We start from the raw sequence: 22,861 nt of genomic DNA on the forward strand, positions 1-22,861 counted from the left end.
CAAGAAAAATATAATTTCTTCATAACATAATATACATGAAAAATCTATATAAAGAAAAATTAATTTTTTAAAAATATTTCCATTCTCATTTAAAGTTCACATAACTTTATTATAGCATAAATCCTTTTAACTGCCATAGCCACATTTCATAGGAATTAGTTATTATAGTTTTAAAATAATGTGGTCCCTAGGAAGGAATGTTACAACAGCCTTGGTACATGGTGATAGCAGTGATATAATATCTTCATGTGATTAGTACTTGATGTTTGACAATGGGAATTTATAAAGGTATACATCCAGAAAATTCATTGGTAGCAAAATAATCGCACCATCACTTGATAACTTTAGTAGATACATCTCTTGAACCAGCCCTTGATTTAGCCATTATGCTTGATGAGATTGCTGTTCTAATTATTTGATGATATGGATAGTCATGTGGGGTCATATATGATCATTGTTCTTTGTGGGCAATGGTCTACATGTTTGTATTGGCTTGCAGCCTAGTAGGGATGCATGGGATGAAGGTTTATTTTGATGGATATCAACTGTTTGATCAAATTTTGGTGACTTATATCATCCTTTCTTCTGTGGAAAGGTGGTATAGTGTTGGAGCTACACCACTTCTCGACTCAGAGCATTTGCTTCATCATATGGAGTAATGTACTTCAATGGTTATACGTTGTTCCGATTTCTAACAGTGGTGTTTGGTGGGGTATTTTGACCGATTTTACACTCTTGTTGACTGAATTCTGTATACATGGGAGTTCTTATAGGTTTTTATGGTGTGTGGATTGGTTTGGTGCACTTCTACATTGGGTTTCTTACAATGTGCTTCATAGCTTTGGGCATTATCATGTTTACATCAGTTTAGAGCAGTGGAGATTTCAGGCATATGCACCACGACTTATTTGGGATGTAGGTATTGATTTGTATATTTGATCTTAATCAAATTTGGTTATTGTAATTGCTTTGGGCAAGAAATCTTGGGGTGCGAAGATTTGTAATCTCCCCGGTTAGGGGCCAAGAATGTAAGCAACTTGGGAATAAAGGAAAAATAAGTTGCAAAATGATGCCAATTTGAGAAATAATATTATAATATTTTATGGAGAATTATAATATTAATACTTTATTTTTATAGCAATCCCAAAAAGGGACAATCCCCCTTGGGCATGGGAGACATAAGGAAAATTGCAGTGTAACCCGGGTGTGCACACCCGGATCAAAAATCCAGCGCACCGGGTGCGCGTACGTCCTCGGTACGGGTAGGTGCGCACCTGAGTACCCCCACCACGCAAAAAGCACAACCACACTGATCAGAGCACCTGGGTGGGACACGGGGACGTAGGTGTGCCCGAGGTGCGGGGTGCGGCTAGGGTGCGTGTGGGGTGTGGCTGATATGTTGGCTAAAAAGTAAAAAAACAAAACATATTTTGCAATTGTTTTTTATTGTTTCTTTTAGAAAGGGAGCCCTAACATGGTACTATGTGTGGTTTATATTTATCATTTATCATTATCATTATTATCATTATGTATAAAAGTTTTAGTATTTTACTAAGTTCAATGGTCATTGGTAATGGTTATGTGGTAATGGTTATGAAGTTTCAAGTTTCAAGTTTGAACTTATGTTCGTGAATTGCATTTCAATTTTCTATATTCAACTATATTTGGTATGTTATTTTAAAGTACCATTTCATAATTAGCATTTTCAGTCATATCTATATATATATACATATATATACACTATGCAACCCCCTCGGTCCCTGCCTTCGCACCCTCGCCATCCCCTCGCTGTCCCCAAATTGAGGTCCTTTTTTTCCCGCATCCGAAACTCGTCTTGACGTCCCCCCGCACCACCGCACTTGTTTAACACTAGAAAATTGTAAAATGGACAAATAAGGTGAAAGAAAGAAATAATAAAAAATATTACTTTATTGTTATTATTTCTAATATTATTATTTCTCAAAATGGGACACCTTTTGAGGAAAAAGAAATTAGAATAAAATATAATTTCAAGTGATGTGGTGGACTTAAAATTCGATTAAAATATATTGGATTTTCGCTGCCATTTTGAAAATATTAAAATTATAAAGAAGGCATTATGAAGAGGATTTTTGATGACTCGACTATCCATTTTCTTCTTTTAATACTCTATAGCTTCAACTTATTTCTTGCTTAATCTAACAATGAAACCTCTTGGATTTCTTGATGTCGGGGGAAAATCCGATCACCATTTTGAGGTGGTTTCACTTAGGAATCACTATGGAGTTTATTGCCGGTTCTTTATTCAGGGTTTTGGGCATAAAGGCAGAAAGGGTCCGAAGACAAACTCATATGATCAGTTGTATATACATTCCAGGATTTTATAGCAGGGTTTGAGGATAATGGCACTAGCCTATGTTGCCAAATTCCTCCCCGGCAACCCAAAGGTTTGGTTCAGTATAGCCAAAAGTCTGGTTTGGATGTGGGCAAAGTATGCCCAAAATTTGTCAGAAGAACCCAGGTAGACTTTTTGCCATTTCACAGCGAATTCGGAATTCTATGGCAGTACCCCGGCTGAATTTGGCCAAAAAAGGTCATTTTTTTGACTATTTACAAGTGCATTGTTGTCTATTTTAGTCACTTGACCCCTAAAAGTCCAAAAAGGTAAAACATGTCATTTGTGCATTTGTGAAGGAAAAAGAAAACTTCTTCCCTTCATTGCTAAACTTTCTTGTTTGGTTGCCATTGCTCAAGGAGTGTTGAAAGGTGATTGTTGTGTGCTCTAATAAGCTGGTTTGTGAGCTATTCCTACGTTATTGCGATTGTATTTTGGCATTTTGCTATGTCATTTGGACTAAAATATTAATATATACCATAGGATATTTTGCTACATTACTTTACTATTAGCATAGTGGTGTATGAACTTTTATATATATATAGACGACCCCAAAGCGAACCCAAACCCACCCCATAATTTAATTGAACAAATTTTGTACTTGAATCCGAACCCAAACCAGGACTAACAACTTATGCACTAGCCTTTGGGTGCATATCTATGGCCGTTGACATACTTTTGGTGCTCAGATTTATTGGATAGAGTTTCTAGTGATGTTTAGGGTTGTAAGTGAAACAAGGGTTTGAAGGTCATCTTCCATTGACCATATATTCAGTTCCTTTCATTTGGCATTGTGAGTTAGTAAGTAGTTTGTGAAGAGTTTATGCTACCTTGGGGTTAGAGCTTTGTCGCAGGTCCCAATCAGCTTTATAGGGAAGAAATAAGTGTTATGAACTTGTTGTCCTCAATTTTGGCTTCACAAAATTGAGGCAACCCTACGCAATTTCTTTTGAATTCATAGGTGCATCCTCTTAGTTTTAATGTATTTATAAAGTATCATTAAGACAATTCGTTATCCCTGAATTGAATTCAATGTTGCTCTATTTATCATTTCTTTTGAAGGTTTCCATTGATTTGAATCCCAAATTGTTTGTTAGGAAGAGTTTTTTATTTCTTATTACCAATGCTCGATTTTTGGCAATTGTTCGCATCCTTTCGTTGTTTTTCTTTGCTTTGTAAATAGTTTTCAGTCTTGTTTTTGCCCTAGGCGAATAGTCCTTGGAATTTTTCTCGTTTCGAGCTAACTTAGGTTGAAATCGGAGTTGTCTAACTCAAGTTATAAGGGAAAAAGTGGGGTTTTTCAGGACAATTGCATATCTCGATTTAAAAAACCTCATAAAAGTGGCCTTTTTATTGGTGAAAGCATGATATAAAATTATGTTTAATATTTAAAGTGGATTTTGTGGTCCATTTTATAATTACCACTCATCTTGAGTTGATTTGACTATAGTTTTATATGTTTTACGAAAATAGCCTATTTCAAGACTATTTTCATGTTACTTTATGAAAAACTATAGTTAGATATTAAATTTAATTACATAAGACAACTTAAATGCTTAAAAGTGGGGTTTTTATTACTCATTGCACATATCTGTTGGAAACAATTCTTCAATTGTATATTGTCATTGATGTTACACAAATGTCAGCTTTAACTGAGCAATGTAGAGTTTGCAGTATTAACCTTGTATATCTCAGTATTAACCAAGCAATCAGGTAAAGAAGACTTTTCTAGTATTAATTGAGGAATTGATTAATAAAGTGAATCCTGCTTGCAATATAGACCAAGTGGTTGAGCATCAAAGGGCTTGCAGTATTGACCGAGTGGTTAGGCATCAAAGGAGTCATAGTGTCAACCGAGCGTTCAATCCTAGTATTGACCGAGTGACAACAAAATGCATTTTTCAAATATTTTATTTTATGAGGCCGACTATTTGGATATTTGTTGATATTTTTGAAGAGTATTCAAGCCGACTTGTCCTAGCTTATGATATAGAAGAAAGGCCAAGTTGTTAGAATAAAGTGGAGAAGTGATATATGAAATAAGATGGATATGTGAGCAAAGGAAAAAGCAGAGTAGGAAGTGTGAAAGATAAGCTACAAAGAACATCTGATCAAGAAGGATCCAAAAGTCAAACCATAACAGAGATATGAATCTGCAAAGATAGTTGCTTCATAAATCAAGTCAAATTGTCTTTACTTTCTAACCATTGTAGTAGAAAGGAAATCTCTTAACAGAGTTGACTGAACAGTCATTTTGTAAATCCTCTAACAAGGTGACATTTCAAGATTGAAGTGTTCGAAGACCTCTAACCAGGCGACTCCTAATAGGGTGATCTAAATCCTCTAACAGGGTTTGTTAGAATTCTTTAGAATAACTGAGAGGGGGGGTGAATCAGTTATTCAAGGTCTAGATGTACAAATAAAACTTTTCACAACTTAGTGGATCCATATCCATAAATCATTTACATCATGCATGCATCCATTAGATTATGCAATCACCTAAACTTGTAGGTTACTATCAAATCAATTTGCAGAAATGTAAATATGAAACATAACAGATTCAATAATACATTTGACACAATGATTTAACATGGAAACCCAATCTAGGAAAAACGACCAGTAAGATGCTACTCATTTTCACTCTTCCGAAGTGATGCTTTGTGAAAGGCCAACCCTGTTAAAGGTTACAATGCTCACTGTTAAATGTGATCCGGTTAAAGGATTTCAATCACCTTTTTAGAGGACTTTAGATCATTCACTTGGAATGTCACCTGGTTAAAGGATTTACAAATGACTGTTAGCTCAACCTTAATCCAAAGGATTTACTCTAAACTGATATAATGATTAGAGAGTAACAATAAGGCTTGATTTGATAACAACTTACAACTCTATTTGCAGATTACAGATCTCTGTTTCAGTCCTCCATTTAGCTTGGCTTTCACACTCTTCAACTCTGATAGCTTGTTCACCCTTCAAGCATCCATACCCTTAAGCCTTCTTGCTTTTCTTGCCAATGCAGTCTCTTTACTTAGGTGACTGAATGAAGCAATACCCTAGACTCCTTCTCTTCCTTAAGTTCTCGCACATAGCAACCCTTGCTTTTGACCAGCCATCTCTATAAATAGAGAATTAAGATATTTTGCCGTTCATCCTCCATCATCCATTTTAGGGTTAGGTTGGATTAGGTAGGATTCAATGAATCTACCCCTCATTTCATTTCATTCCCTTCTAGAAACTTCTCCTTCAATCCTCTTTGAATTTGCTTCAAAATGGTTCACCATGGATTCTATGCCACCAGCTCATCAACCTTATCTTCCACACGGTTCACACAAACAAGAAAACAAATTTGTCGGCTCAGATTCATCGAATTCTCGTTCTTTCTCATAATGCTGACACTCAACATTAACTGGCTTCTGATGCTTGACACATACTGTGTTGCTTGACATCCTCTATTAAATCACTCGGCACAAACTAAAGTTTACTAGTGCTCAACATCAACTAAACTTTACTTGGCTTACACTGAAATTGACTTTGCTCGGCTCCAACTGATTTTTTGTTTGGCTTGCATTAACTTTGCTCGGCACCTACTGTGCAGAATGTTAAGCTTGGCAGACAAACTTTGTTTAACTTGTTCTTCTGAACTTAATTAGTGTAACCAACCTTTGCAACCTTAAGTAGATTACCAATGCATTATAGTATCATTGTCTTAACTGATTCTTGTACTCCTTTTCATATCATAACTCAACCTCTCCTCTAGGTGCTATTGTTACCTCATTTGATCAAACCCTCTTCATCTATCAAACAAATGATAGTATTGAAATCATATAAGCAATTATCTTACCAACAAGTAACAGGTTTGACATCAGTGACAAAACAATGACTGAAACACATTTATCATACTTGTATCAATTTGTTTTCAACAGGGTCATACTTAACAATATGTTTTGTAACCTTAAACAGGGTTGGCTTCTAACAGGGCTCACTTTAGAAGAGTGAAAAATTATTGTGACTAGTTGCAAGGTGATTTTTCCCAAATTGGTGTTTTGAGGTTTTCACACCATCGCCCCAAAATTTTGGGGAACCCCATTTTTTGATCGCCTTGGCAATAATTTTTTGAAGTTGTCCAAAAATTTTAGACTTAAGAAAATTTTATGCCTTCGGGCCAGGAGGGAGGAGGTTAGATTTGTTTTTCCACCCGGTTTTAACTTGATTTTTCGGAATTGGTAATTTTATCCTTAGGCCGGACAAATTTTAAACACAACATTTTCTCGATAATTTGAACTATACTTGGTAGGATAAATTTATAAAATTTTGGATTTAGACGGTTTTTATTTTGAAAATTGGATGTAATTATGTAATCTTTAGCATTTTCAAAATATTTTTTTTAGATTTAATTGTTTTAGAAAATTTTAATTTTGGGTGAAAGATTGATTTTGTAATGGTGAAATTCAATTAGGAAAATCGATTTTGGATTCTAGGGAAAGGATTTATTTTTGTTAAAAGGTTAAAATTGCATTGCAAAATCGATTTTGGATTAAATTGCAAAAATTGGCATTAAATAGGTTAAAATTGCTTTGAAGATTTAAAAAAAAAAATATTTAAAGAGATTGGTAAATTAAAATTGAAAAATTGATTTTGGCTTGCCAAATCCGATTTTAAATGATATTTTAATTACCTAAAACATTATTAAATGAAATGTTTAACATCTCCAAGGCTTTATTAATTCTATTTTTGCAATTTTGGTCTTAACCGGCAATTAAAAATGTGAAATTTCACTATGGCAAAATTATTTTTTAGCTTGGCATTTAATCTGGGCCAGAATTGTGCACTAATTAAATTTTCTCTCTCCCAGGGCTAGTCGGCCAGCTAGGAGGAATGTGTGGAGTTGGGTATAAGAAGGCTTCCCCCTCCCTTCATTTCTCATTCCACAAGCAGGTCTCTTCTTTTCCTTGGCGATTTTGAGGCAGCTTTCTTCCATTTTGGCGATTTTTCTTTGCAAAGGGAGAACATTATCAGCCTTAAGTGATTTTTGAAGGAGCAGATTTGTGTGCTTAAGGCAGATTTCAAGGCCTTAACAAATTGTTTCTAGGGCAGAATTTTCCATGTTTGGCGATTTTTGAAGGCAGATCTGCACTTTTTCTTGGCGATTTCTTCTTGAAATCTGATTTCCTCTAGAGGCTGCAATTTTTTTTCCCTAGGAGTTGGACGATTCTTGTTGGTGAAGAAGTACATGATCAAGGACCTGATTTTTGGCACATGCATGGGCAATTTCAAGAGGACAGAATTCTGATTTTTCTAGCTAGGGCATCATTATTTGCAAAGGGCTTGAAATTCTTAGGTCTGATCCGAACTTCAAAGAAGACCCGGCAATTGGTAAAGGTGAATTCAATTCATTCTAGAGCTGAAAGGTGGTCCTTAAGCGGATTTCGCTCCTTGTTCTTGTTTAGTTTTGTTTCTCTTGGTTCTTCTTTCATTCATCATCCACCACTTCATCATCCCTTCTATAGGTTGAAGATTGGAGAGATAAGTGTAGAATCCATGATAGGACATTTGGCGAGGCAGAAATAAACTAGACCACCTTAGGAATTAAGTTGGGAGATATAAGTGTAGTCCATCTTAAGGCAATGAAGAGGCATAAATAAGTGGTAGTCCCACCTCTAGGTTGAAGATTGGAGATTGATAAGTGTAGTGATAGGACTTGGCGAGGTAGAAATAATTTAGAATCTATTGATAGAAAGAAGGTTGGAGATCGATAAGGGTAGTCCATATCACTTAGAACGAAGGGGCAGAAATAAGTGTTTAGGATGGTAGATGTTAGTGCAAGCAAGGACCCTAAGGGAACAAATACTAAGAAAGACAGAGGATATGATGCCTAAAACCACCTTCTTCTCAAAAATGAGGCAAATTACCAATACCAATATCGGTATAGTGAACATGATATAGGTAACAGACAGACTAAAGGAAGGACAATCCCCCACGACAAAGAAGATTTACAAAAGTGGAATTGTACACGCAATGACCTTCCCTCCTACCTTGCCTTGTCCATAATTGGTTATGGAGTGTGCATCTAGGTTTGATTTGGTTAGTAAATCCATCATTTTTGATGATGGGAAGAGTGTTGGCCAACATTGGCAGATAGGTGATCGAAGAAGCATTTAACATCCCTCAGTACAAAAGTATGACAGTTTTAATGATGAACCAGGCGGCCAAGTCATTTCAAGATAATCAGGAGGCTTATTTCATGCATCTAAAATAGGATTGGCTACATGAAGGAAAGAAGGGAGTCACCAGATCATCGAGGCTCACCGTGGTAGACTTCAAATCAGAATATGGAGATCTCATTGTGCTTCTCAGCCGGATCATGGGCCTAGCGCAAAGAATGCAATTCAAAAACTAGATGTACTTATTTATTGATGAAATTGAAAGAGGAAAAATAAGATTTGACTGGGCTAGGATCATAAGCGAGAATCTAGAGTTGCAACTTAGAACCATACAGAATCAAATGCAATTCTACATGGGGTCCTATCTGTTTTATCTGATTGCTAGATTGTATAAAAATCCTGGACTTAAGGCCTTAGGAGAAATTGGCAATGGGCCGGGGCAATATTTCGTGCATGAATGCTACCCACAGCTTCATTTGCACAACAAAAAAGATTATAAAATGTTTTCTGACACCTTTGCCACGAAGATAGTAAGGGTATTACAAGGGACACCTACTAGGAGGCTCTTGTTGGAAGCAGAAACAAAGATTAAGAAATATGGGAGTTGGTTCATCCAATTTCTGCAGTTCACATACATTAGAGTAGCAAGAAGCACAGTTTGTCCCAAGAGGCTTCCAAGATACCCACCTGACAAGGTAGTTTTGATGGAATTGACTAGGCAACTTGAGCATTATGACAAAATAATGAAACTCGAGGGTAAGACAGGGATTACCTTCTCATTCGGAATTGGCAATGATAGTTGCCCCAATTGTGTTGCCTTTGCAGTTGCAGAGAAGGAATTGGAATGGTATTATCTAGGATGGTACAAAGCAAGGCAAGGATTTGATCCTAATGGTCTTATCAAGGTATCTTACGAAAATGCATTTAAACATGTTCCCACTATAGAAGATTTTTGGGCCAATGCCAAGGATGACTTTCATGTGAGAAAGCTAGCTTTCTCAAGTTGCTTGGTGAACATAATGAGAGATATTAGATGGAGAGGCCTCAATATTCCCGATCAATTGGAAGATGATGGAGATGTGCTGAGAGAAGATTATGTTACAGTAGAGGGAACAAAGTTGAATCTAGTGGATTGGGATGATCATCGGGATCCTTCCTTAGAGGCAGTTACGAGGACAGTTAACTTACACACCGAGTCATGGTACAATGAAAGATTAAGGAAGCTACAAAGTCAAAGGATACACCTTACTTATGAGAAGATGAAGCCAAAAGAGGGTCCAGCGGAATCAGTCAGACAGAAAGGTGAAGGAAGTAGCTGGCAACAAGAAACGGTTAGAAGCAAGAAGAGAGCTTTGGAGGTTGAAAAAAGCAAAGAACATCCAGAACCTCCAGCAAAGAGATAGCATGCAACACCGTCAAGGGAAAGCTTAATTGAGGCTAGAGGTCAAGAAGATAACACAAGTGAACAAAGGACCGTGGTTGAAGTGAGCTCTGATTCAGAATCAAGTGGTTACAGTGATAGTACTGAGTACTCTCCTCTCTCAGAAAACCAACAAGGAGATGATATGGCAGTTACTAGTGAAGAAGAAGATGGACCGATTGATATTGAGGAGATAAGTTAGGCGCTCGAGGCCATTGGTGATTGTTTGTTAGTCAAACCAAATCTAGATTTGGGGAGATGCACTGCACCACTATGGTTAAGGCAAATGCTTATGCCAAGAGGCGAGGTAGTAACTGCCCAAACAGTTGAAGACATCCAAGGATTAATAGAAAAGGGTGATAGCGAGAACCAAAAACAAATGGCAAAAATGGTGGCAAAGGTAATCAAGGGTGACAATGATGGTCACCAAAAGGTTCAAATTGCTATATCAATACTTGACAAGGCATTGGATGAGATTGCAGCTCAAGAATATGAAATAGTAGAGCACAACTTGGGAAGAAACATAGATGACTTGGAATGTGAGGAGATTCAGGAGGGTATAGTTTCAATCAGAGAAAGGTTGAGGAAGGCAAATGAAAGGATCATAAAGTTGGAGGCTGAGAACAAATATTGGAGAGATTGCTAGCCTATCCAATAGTTGCACCAGGAAGCCCTTCCTCAAGACAGTGGGAGCAACCTAGAAGAGATATTGGCTCAGCTGCATGAAGTTAGGGATTGGATCCATGATACAATCCAAGACGGGCGAAATTTCTTGCCTTTCTTTATCTCAACATTCAGGTCATTAGTGACTGTTAGAAACAAATTCAGAATATTTGAAGAGGAGTTGAAGGATTTCCTTCCAACCAAGGATTTAGCTATTCCTAGGCTACAGGCGTTCATTAGGCTACTGGAGAAATATTTGGAAAGGGCCAAGTTGGTTGATGAAGGAGGATTGAGTACGGTTGAGTCTTGGTTTGTTGCCTTGATTACCAGATTAAGAACACTCGAGGAGATACAGAATGTAGTTGCACAGCACAACCCAGGCGTCGACACTTCCATTTCAACCGTGATGAGTGACGTTGGGGTGGCACTTGATTTTGAGGATATCAGAGAAGAGGACATCAATGAGACAAGGCTTGGATCAAGATTGGATGAGTTAGGAAAGGTTGCTATCAAGAAGAAACATTTGGGCACCCTTTCCTCCCTCAATGCCTTTATTGGATACGCAAAAGAGTATGAGAAAGACCATGAGAAGATACTACAAGCCAAAGTAACAAGAATCGGAATCGGATCGGAATCGGCAAGGCCGAATCAAATCGTGAATCGGCCATGAATCGGAATCGAATCGGCCATGAATCGGAAAATTTAAAAAACCCTTGAAATTTAGTGAGTAACTTATTTCATAAACCCTTTATCGCTGATTCGATTCACCGATTCACAAAAAATCGTTTGGCTTGAATCGAATTGCCGAATCGCGTGAATCGCATGAATCGCCGTGATTCTTGGAACTATGCTACAAGCAGCAGGCAGCATGATGAAATTGGCTGAGCTCAAGATAAAGCATACACCTTGCCCTCCCATGGAGGAAGTCAACGAAAGTCTAGCTAAGTTCATTGCCTTAGCTAAAAGAATGAAAGAAAAAGGGAGATTTATATTAGAAGATTATTTGATGTAAGCCCAAGTGGCAATTTCTCTTTCTTCTAGGATAGGACAAGTGTTTGATTCTGATTGGACAACATTTTGGTGCCTTCTCATTGTTTGCCACTTTTCCTTTTTTTCATTGGTCCAGTGACGAGGTGGCATCTTCTCATTGGCCGATGGGGTGGTAACCTTAATTAGGCTTTCTAGGATCCAATCTGGATCATTGATTTTGCCTCTTTATCTCTATCGTTGGTTGTAAATTTTGGCCTCTATATAAGGCCATTTGCTCTCATTTGTAAGGGTCAAAGAAAATTGTTGCAAAGATAATGCCAAAAAATCGCTTTTCTTTCTCATTGTTGTGACTTGCATGGTGATTAAGAGCTTTTGGTGTTGTTGCATGGTTTCTACTTCCAATAGTTAGAATTAGATTTCATTTTGAAGTTGTTAGAGTAAATATCATTTCAAGGAGTTGCTAAGTAAGATTAAAAGTAGATGGATTGTTGCATGGTAGTATTAGTAGATGTTTGATAGGGATCTATAACTAGGCCACTAGCATCCTAGCGGCTTGTTGGGAAGCCTTGTGTGGTAAACTACCTCTAGTTCACTTTCCTTCGAATCATTGCATCTATGGAGGTAGAGTTGTTGGTAAACTTTCATTAGATTCGATCCCTGTCCATTTGCTAGTCTTTCCATCCATAGGAGTAGGAGTAGAATAGCAAGTAGTTTAGGAGTTGGAGTTTTGAAGAGGAAAGTTAGAATGGCATAAGTCATAAGAATATTCACCCTCCATCACAATCACCTTCTCCATCAACATCATCTAGCATTCACCTTCCATCACTATCACCATCATTCCACCAAAGTCCAAGTTGTCCTCAAACAAATAGTGTAAGGCCGCCTACGTGATTACTAGCGAATCACATCGATATACTGAGTTAGTATCCACAGGTGTAAGGAACATTGGAGTTCTTGCTTATCTCTGCATAAGTATTAACTTTTCAAGAGAGGAATTGTGTGTTTGATATTCCGTATCAGATATTCAATTGCTAATATGTTATGTAGTGGTACAAACCAACATCAACAATTGGGTTTCCACGTTAAATCTTGGTGTCATCTATGTTCATGTTATTTGCTTATGCTTTATGTTTTTGCAACTAACTAAAGGTTATAACAGATTAACAATCTTCAGATTGCTTTGTTAATCGAGTACCAGTAACATTCTAGTGTTAATCGAGTTGAACAGTATTGCATGATTAGTGAAAGTTTGTATTGACATCTAAGGCACAAGGATTTGTTTTTGTGGTAACTAATTCAGCTCTCCCCTCTTAGTTACCTCTCACATTTCCAACAATTGGTATCAGAGCATTTGGTGCTTGCAGGAAAGGTTTCAAGGACCTAAGCTAAAGATCAAGATGTCTTACAGAAGGGAGATTCCTAAGCTTAACAGAGACAACTTTTCAGCATGGCAGGAGTTGATGAAGCTGCATCTATTAAGCATCAATGATATTGGTCTGCTCTACTTGGAAAACATATATGTGCCACCACCTAAACCTATGACTATGGAGCAGATGAAAGAGGCAAAGGATCACAATATAATGATGATTGATATAGCTTCCTCTTTGAACTATTTTGAATTTGATGAGGTGAAAGATTGTCCTATTGCATTTGATATGTGGGAAAAGATGCAAAGTGTCTATAGAGGTGAGAGAAATGTGCAAAGAGCCAAGGTAGAAAGTTTGAGAGGCAAGTTTGATTGAATGAAAATGAAAGAAGGTGAGAACATTGTCCAATACAGTGAAAGATTTAAAGAAAGTGCGAGTACAATGAGAGTTGCAGGAGGGAAAATTGATGATGAAACAGTAGTCAGCAAGGTACTAAGAACACTTCTTCCTAGTTATGCTATTAGAGTTTTATCAATTCAAGAGATGAGATGCAATCCTAAAAATGATATAACTTTGGATGCACTTGTGGTAAGATTAACTACTTTGAGTTGGATAAGTTTGATAACTTCGTTCCTACTTCTAGTAATCTTGAATCTGCATTCAAAGGCAAACTAACCCTTGGTAGAAAAGGAGGAAAATCAAAAGGAAAACAGGTTAACAATGATGAAGAAGATGATTCAGATGAAGACCTTGAAGTCATTGAAGCCCTACTTGCAAAAATAGCATGAAAAGGGAAAGGAAGGTTTAGAGGAAAAATCCCTTTGATCTGTTTCTCATGTGAAGAGGTTGGTCATATTGCTGCAAGATGTCCAAACAAAGAAGATAAAGATGAGAAAAGGAATAACAGGTTCAAAGGCAAGAAAAACTTCAAAAGCTACAAGGATTACAAAAACAAAGGTAAGGAATCTTGTTACATTGCCAAAGATTTTGATAGTGATGATAATGAAGTTGTTTACATTGCTGTTAAGAATGATTTGATAATGAGGAAAATGAAAAGATGACACTTATCTCTCATGTTAGCAAAAATGATACATGGATCATAGATAGTGGTTGTTCTCATCACATGACTGGTGACAAAAGTAAGTTTGAACATTTAGAACACTATGATGGAAGAAGTGTTATATTTGGAAACAATGAACCATGTTATGTTAAAGGAAAAGGAAGTTTAGCATTAACAGAAGGAATAAAATGTGAAAATTCCTACTGGGTTGAAGGATTAAGACATAATCTACTTAGTGTAACTCAGTTGAACAATATAGGATACAAGGTAGAGTTCATGAATGACAAAGCTAAACTATTGGATGGCAATCAGACAAAAGGAAATCTGTTTTACTTAGATCTCACTGAAAGTACATGTTTGCTCACTCAAATAGACAAAATTTGGCTATGGCATAAAGGATGTGTCATGTTAACTGTGATAACCTAGTTACTATTAGCAAGAACAAAAGATTAAGAGGCATATCATATCTGAAGAAACTTGAGATGGTCATGTGCAAACAATGTCAGAGTGGCAATATGAGTAAAAGAAGTTTCAAAAGTAAGTCCTACAATTTTGAAGAAGTTTTGGAACTAGTTCATACAAACCTTTGTGGGCCAATAGGTGTGGAAAGCTATTGTGGAGATATTTATTTCATTTTTTTTGTTGATGATTATTCTAGGATGATGACTGTAATGTATTTGAAAGATAAATCTGATGCTTTTCAAAAGTTCAAATGGTATTTGGCTAAAGTTGAGAAAGAAACAAGGAAGAATCTAAAATGTCTGAGATCAGATAGAGGAGGAGAATTCATCTAAAATGAATTCAATGAGTTCTACAATGAAAGAGGAATCAAAATACAGGTATCAACACCTAGAACTCCAGAATAAAATGGTATAGCAGAAAAAATGAACAGATCCATCATGGAATGTGCAAGGACACTAATGAGTGAGAAGAATGTTGCACCAAAATACTGGAGAGGCAGCACAACAATTCATAAATTGAACCGAGTTCAATTGAAGAAAGGTGCAAACAAAACACCTTATGAATTATGGTATGGGTATAAGTCTAATGTTTGTTATCTCAGAGTATTTGAAAGCAAATGTTATATCTTGAACGGTGTAAGGAAAGGGAAGCTTGATGCAAAATGTGAGGAAGGTATATTCCTAGGTTACTCCAATAAAAGCAAGGCATAGAAATGTTTGAATCTTGCTACTCACAAGGTCATTGAAAGTGCACATGCAAAATAGTCATGTTTTTGACAAAAAGAGAAGGCATTTTTGAGTGTTTTTGAAGAGTGGCAAATTTGGGAGTGAAAGCATGTTCTTAAACAGATGCATTTGGCCAAAAATAGCCCTTCTAGGGCACGTTTTCTACCAAAAACGTTGCATTTCTTGGTGATTTTTGGTTTGCAATAATTCCACAGAGCTTCCTAGGGTATGCATTTTATTTCCAGCTTATTCATTATTTTCAAGTTTAGAAATTTACCCTAGATGCCGTTTTCCAAGCCATTGCACATGGCATTGCCAAGTCAAAGTTTGTTGCAAATTTTGGGCATTTTATCTTTCTAACTATCTCCACATGTACAAATTTGAACCTTGACTATCCCCAATGTTTGAATTTCAAAATCTATAAAAGTATTGTGATATTAAACAAATCTTAATCCAAAATCTCTTGGATTTAGTTTCAGATTTGTCAAAGGTATGAAAAAGACTTGTTATTTTGTGGTTGGTGGAGATAGGTATTTTTTTCCCTTATTTTCATTAATGCATTTTGTTCTTGTTGAAAGTCTTGTTACAAATCTTTCAATTTCCATTTTCAAATTTGCATGTTTTTGTATATATGTTGTCTCTTCTTTTTCTTCTGTCTTCTTCTTCAAGTTGCATATGCAAGGTCCCATTTACTTGCATATGTAGTCAAGGATAAAATCCCGTTCTAATATGGGAGCAGGTCCCTCTTTTCCTTGCATGAGAATGCAAGTGCAACTCCCCACTAATATGCATTCCATGAACCTCCTTATGTCTCCCCTATGGTTGAAGAAGAATTTCCCACATGCTTGCCAGATACATAGTATGACCTACACCTATTAAAGCATGCCATGTTTCCATTTCATTAAATTTTACTTCTCATTTGCACATTTTAAAGTTCGCTGTCCGCATATGCAATCCATTCCAAAAAACCCATTTTTGGCTATTCTAGTCATTTTTGAGTCATTCTGAGTTTAAACTATTTGTTTCTTTGCTTTTCGGAACTATTCCATCCATTCTTCCTATCCATGCCTTGCCAAAATCCATGTTTTTACACACCAAAGTTTAATATGGACCCTTCAGATGATGATGGTCTTACACTATGGGATTTTCATGTAACAATTACACAAGCGCAACTTTCTAAGATGTCAAAGGAGATTGCACTAGCAAAAAGAAAAGACAAAAAGAAGATGAAGTACCAGTACGATTAGTACCACAATTCCATCCCGCCATCTCAAGTGACTTCTTACACTAAGGAAGTTTGTGATACTGATATATCACATTTGAACATTGAAGATTTCCTCATAAGGGTTAATACTGAAGCTACCAAGAATATGACTTGGATTAAGAGGAGTCATATACACTAGTCTACTTTTCCCTTGGTGGCTCATGAACCCGAGTTCATTCTTGCATGCGCCAGACACTTTCATGTGGCTTCTAGAACTATCAGAGATCAGGATGGTAACACGATCATTAGTCTTGATCTAGAGACTATTGCCCACATCTTTCATGCTCCTCATACTCCAGTCCTAACCAACATTACCAAACATAAAGCATTGGAAAGGTGGAATAGTGACATGGCTGAATATTGTAGGTATGTTAATGTCAATTGGTTGATCACTAAGAGACCAAATCTTGTTAGATGACCAAAGGGTGTGTGCCACTGTGATTTCAAGGAGGAGATTAATGATCTCATCACATCACTTAGCTGCCTAGCTGGATTCGAGGATTCAAATGTTTTCGAGCCTCGGATGTACAAGTACATTCACCTCACCATAAGAGCAAAAAAGAATGTTTTTTGGGCATAATTAATAAGTGATTCAGTATGTGAACAATTGTTGAGTGTGAAGGACACCGGAGTGTTCAATATGAATTCTTACATGGTGTATATTGTCGCTGCCCTGGGTTCTTTTTCAGGCCTATCAACCAAAGGTGATTGGTGCATGTTTGGGAGTATTATGATCAATTGCCTCTCAAGCAAAGCTAGATACACTATCACAGAGTACAAGATGCCTTCTTTGGGCATTACATTTGCTTATTTGACAAAGAACCCCCAAACTTGCATGTCTCTGATGAAGCATTGAATAAAGTCAGTGAGTATGGTTGCATGTTTGTACAGTTTCTTAACTTCACATATCTGTGAGTTGGATGTTTCAAAGGAGAGCCATACACTCTACCTAAATATCCTAAAGACAAGATTGTACTCATGGAGCTAGCTAGGCAACTCATGGAGGTACAAGCCTATCAATCCAACTTGCATAGATCGAGATTAGGAATTTCTTCAAGAAATCGTTTGAAGATTGGCAGATACTTTTGTAGACACTGTACCAAAAGCCAAGAACATGGAGTTCGAACTTTAAAGAATCACTCTAAAGAAGTTCATGGCAAGAAGTTGTTTTGATTGGAGAGGAATAAATGCTAAGACGAGGAAGTAGTTCATACATGTGTACCGCTTTGAAGATTTCTGAATTGATGTGCATATCGAGGTGGATATTCGACGCTTGGATTGTAGTCGGTTGATATTGAAGCAAATAATAGACTTCAAACTTGCATCAATCCCTGATGGGGTTGAAGATGATGATCATATTCTAGATCTTGACTATGTTCGACTTCTGATAGAAAGGTTGCCTTACCTTCCTCCTACATGGTCAAGTAAGGAGAGCACCTCTATTTGGGGTCATTTTCAACCTATCCTTTCTAATACCAATATTTGGTTGAAAAAGAACAATCTCAAATGCATCAAAATAAAACTTGGAAAAGATTTTGATTCTATTGGTCCGATTTGTATAATGATAGAAATAAGGGTTAAAGGAAAGGATGGAACTTCATCTTCAGCATGAGCTTCCTTTTCAATGTTTACCAAAGCTCACAATCAAAGGAGGAAATATTACGGCAAGGATACTTGAGGTAAAAGAAATTGAATCTTGAGCAATCCAGATTGATTCAAGGGACAATGATATAGTTCGAGGAAAGCAACTCGCAATTTCAGTTCCACCTCCACAGAAGTTCACACGACTGCAACTCTTCCAAACTCGACACCTTTATCATATGAATCCCCTGATTCACCTTTGAGCATGGTATTGGATACTTTCTCCACTGAACATCCACCTCTTGAAGACACAGTAATAGTGACTTTGGCACAACCTACGTCCTCAGCTGCACCTACACTAGAAACAGAAGGTGATCAATATAATTATGATAATGTGTTTGATGCATATTCTATGTCAATTCCCTCTCCTTCAACTCAGTCCATGGCATTAATTGATGTAACCTCATCTCAATTTGAACAATTCATGACTGAGATTGCACATAGTAGTCTGACACCTAGTGGCCATTCAAACCGAGACTCCTGCCATAGTCACTATAGTTATGCAAGATAAAATAGTACAAACCATGGTGACTACTACTATAGCTGGCACATCTTCTTTCAAACTTCCTCCATGGCTAAGCACCATCACGTAGAAGAGGAAGAAAGAAAAAATCCCACCAGAAGAGTTTGACAGGCAAGTTGCTAGATTGAAAGTTTCAAAGAACAAGAAAGCTAAAACAGTTTCCTGGGTTGTGGTTGATGACAACAACATCAAGTATGTAGAAGTTGCTGAACCTCTAGTTGAAAAACCAACAGAAGAAATACAAGCTGCTGATTACAATTTCTTCAGAATTGAGCTAGGAAGCAAACTTGTTTGGGTGTTTGACAAGATGTTCAAGACGCACTTGACTCATTAGTTTAGAAAAATGACAAGTTGTAGGCAAAGAAAAATAGGCTGAAGAGAGAGAATGCACATCTTCTTCAAGTATTGAACCAATCTCTTTCGAGTGCACAAAGAGAATTAAAAGAAAGGCTCAAGTTGTTGATGAATGGCTGCCAGTATTGAATCTCAGGGAGTTCAAATCATTCGAGATAGCTATAGGATGTTGAGAAAAGGAAAGGAAGTTGTTGCCAAATTAAGTGATATTTCAAGAATTACTTAAATGACAATTATAGTTGCTGGATGGAGACATTGGTGCCTGGAACAACATGATGGAGTTTGATTTGGATGCCTTGTGTGACTATGAAGTCATCTCATCTGTTGAAATGTATCATGATTACATGCATCTGATGACTAACAAAGAACAAGTCTGCAACAACTCATAAAAGATGCAAAAGTAACGATGATCAAGATTAATAATTAAGAAGGCATGATCAACAAATGCTACCAAAAGCTGTCATGTGGAGTTATCAATAAAAACGATGAGCTCAAGAAAGAAGAAGATATCCTTATAGGGTTCACTGAAGCAATTCGCTTACAATTTGAAGTAGATGATTTCAATATCAGCGTGATGAATGCATTTGCAATTGTTCACTAGATGATCTACGGAGCAAAAAGGAAGTTTCTAGCAAGAAATTTCGGAAGTAGCAAGTATTCACCGAAAAATCATATGGTTGCCGAATACAACGGTGAGCCCGATGCTAAAGTTATGCATGACTCACTGCAGAAATTTGTTAAAATAGTTGAGATTATGTGAACATTTCAAAATTTCCAGTTGCTTTAGAGTAGGATGACAAAGATTATATGTAAAGAGCAATTATGTTGTAAGTATAGGCTAACATGTCCCTGTATAATCAGCTTATGTAGTCAAGTTGCAATCGCATTAGGCATGCAACTTTGAATAAGTCAAATTAGTTAGTTAGAGAATAAGTCAAGGTGGTTGAGGGTTTCCCTTTTTTCCTCCACCTTTCTTTCTCCTATTTTCCTATATAAAGGAGAGAGCTCATTGTAAATAATCATGTTTTGCTTTATAGAAGAAGGCTGAGCTTGTAACTTGAAAAAATTGTATTTCTTGTTGCAATCTTTAAAGTGAATAAAGAAGCAAGTTTTCCCAAACTTTGTATTGTGAGGCTTGGATTCAATTTTTGTTTTCTTATGTTGTATTGATTAATTCATCTTTGTAATTTCTCTCTTTGTGAAGCATTTGAGCATTTGGTGTTGTTCTTGAAGACTTTGAGCTTTGGGAAACAAGATTACTTTAGTTTAATAGTGGCTGCAAGTGCGAAGAGTTAAAGACTTTGTGTTGTAATTCTTATTATATTATTTCAAATTGAATAATTGATAAGAGAGTTTGTGCCTTATTAGCTACTCATCCTTTTATTCAAAGAGGATTGATCGTAAGAGACCATAGGCTCTTATTTTCAATCGCATAAGTTAAGTTATAACTGCTGTATTAAAGTTGTTCTTACGTCAACTTCTAAGCCACTGGTATTATCGTAGTAGTAGATACCTTTTGTTAATTCACAAATAGTTGTTGTTTGAGTAAAATCATTCCTGAAAAAAGAGGAATTGATTCAGAGAACCACCCATTTGTCAATTCTAGTTAAGTTTCTGTTGTTGCCATCTACAGCAAGAAGGGAGCCTCCCCTAGTGCTGAGAGGAGAGATTTATCTCACTACACTGTTGCCTAAAGTTCCCATTTTGTAAGTTGTAGTTCCAGTGACTTACAAAATTTTTAGCCAACAAAACTTTGAGAAACATTGTAGAAGTGTTTGGGCATGAAGAGATCTAATTTTTATATTAGTCATTTCTTATTGCTGTTGTAATCCGAGTTTTATGCAATAAATGATCACCTTTCTGTTTACATCGTGTCCTCTTTGGACTGCTTTATATCTTGGTGTGAACTTGGCTATTACGCTTTGAAAATCTTTAATTGCTGGGCTCTATGAAAATTAAGGTTTGAATCATTTTCCGTTTGCTACAATTTGTGGTTTGTCTGCATTTGAATGTTATATTTTACATCATTGACAAACATCAATTGTTCATTGCAAACACTCAAACAAACAAAGGTGAAAATCAGAGATTTGAGAGAGCAGAGGTAAAAGCTCAGTCACTTTCTAGCAGATGGGGATAAGTAATTATTTTATTCCATGCAGAACCTGCTAGAGAATGCTGTATAATGTGAATGACTATATTTTGTCTATAGCTTAGTGTATGGTTTAGTTTTATATTTCAGGGAGCTTCTCTTTATAATTTTAAAAGAGGTTTTTATCTCGCATACTATTCCTGTTCGAGTTTTCTCGAAAGAAAAAAATTATAATGTGATCACACTAAGGGATTCCCATTACTTAATCAGCCTCAGATAATATTTATTTTTGGTGCAAATGTTTAATACATTTAAGATGTCTAATGAAGTTTATGAGTTGATTCAGCCTTCTAGAGTGATTTCTATGGCAGCAACAAGTAACTTGCATGGTGAAAGGCAGCTAACATAATAATTATTATAATATCATCTTGGAGTTTGGTTGTTTCTAACATGTATTCTGCCCATTCTGAATTTTTCTCCTCCCCCCTCTCTTTCACACTATAGGCACACTCGCACACGCGAGTATTAAGCATACAAGAGAATAAGCAGTAAAAATACTTTTATTAAACAGACAGTTCATTAGCAAATACAAGTTTATTGTGCAGAAACATCCCCTCTCAGCTTGCCTCTTCAATCCTATTTACATCCAATCAATCTATTAATTTTATTAATTCTTTTGAATTTTTATGTACTTGATTAATTTCTAAAATAGTCCTTTGAGGTAGACAAGAAGTGTTACTGGATTTTGAAAAGGTTCTTCACCTTGGAGGCCCTGAACTACTTTTTATCTGTGGTCCATTGTTGAATCCTAAGTACATGATAGGTTTTTGGTAATGAAATCCAATAAAATTTGTAAGCATAGATCTTCACAATCTTTTCTCAGTCTCCATTCTTAAGGAAAATCATATTATTTTGGTGTTATAATATGATTATTCATAAGGAAAATAATATGATTTTATGGAAAATCCTATATGTGCATTTTCATTTTAGTATGCAACAATTGCATGATAACTTTTTCTTCTTTGCAGGCATCTACGACTTCGAAATGTGTTGTGTGTTGAAGAATTGTCTGTAAGTCGTTCTTATTCTTTTTGTCTCTAGCAATTTAGATGGTTGGCACAAGCATGCTTATGACATTTCAAAATTCTCGTGCTCTTATTGAAACTATTTTTATTTTAACTGTGTAACTGGTCACACTTGCCACGGAAAGGTTTTGTAACCTGGTCCACACAATGAGTGACAACAATATACTTAATAAATAATTGAGTCCCTGTGTTCATCCTTTGTATAGGCAAGTGTAAGAACCCCTTTGGTTCTACCCCTGTTCAATTGGCTCTGCTAGAAGACGTGATTGCAGATTTGTATTGTTTTTGAGTTTTTTCAGAGTTTTGTGCTTTTTTAATATATATAAAACATTAGAATGCATGAAATTCAAACTATCTTTGTAAACAAAGCACAAATATTTCCCCTTGTTTCAATTCGGAAAATGTATTATATACAATGCTTGAGTAATAATATGAGGAATAATTTATCACCATTTAAAGAACCTGGAATGGAATCACAGCTACATTTATTGTCACAAAATGACCGCAGTTATGTCTGTAGATAAATAACCATAGACGCTTATGCAGAAATGAATCATATGGCACTTAAAAATCCCAAACTTGCCTTCCAAAATAACCACGTCACTCTTGCTGATCTCATGTATCTACCTTCAAGAATGCCAGATGCTTATTCGAGGGCTGCGTTCTGACTTATGGCTGTCCCT

The 22,861-nt window shown here is 36.4% G+C and overlaps 1 protein-coding gene across 6 annotated transcripts in view; it reads left to right on the forward strand.

Moving 5' to 3' along the window:
• LOC149531516 (RNI-like superfamily protein) overlaps positions 1 to 22,861 on the forward strand; it is a 172,878-nt gene that overhangs the window by 47,583 nt on the left and 102,434 nt on the right. For all 6 annotated transcript variants that reach the window (XR_016359159.1, XR_016359158.1, XM_089811422.1 and 3 more), the window contains one exon: positions 22,122 to 22,164. Coding sequence is in view for 4 of the 6 variants with exons in the window: in XM_089811422.1 (XP_089667548.1) it covers positions 22,122 to 22,164 (43 nt within the window). In the remaining 2 variants the exon portion in view is untranslated. The remainder of the gene's footprint in view (positions 1 to 22,121; positions 22,165 to 22,861) is intronic.

This window comes from Cupressus sempervirens, chromosome 11 (assembly GCF_028749045.1).
Source record: "Cupressus sempervirens isolate cs-2001-9-10 chromosome 11, ASM2874904v1, whole genome shotgun sequence".
Taxonomy (NCBI): domain Eukaryota; kingdom Viridiplantae; phylum Streptophyta; class Pinopsida; order Cupressales; family Cupressaceae; genus Cupressus; species Cupressus sempervirens.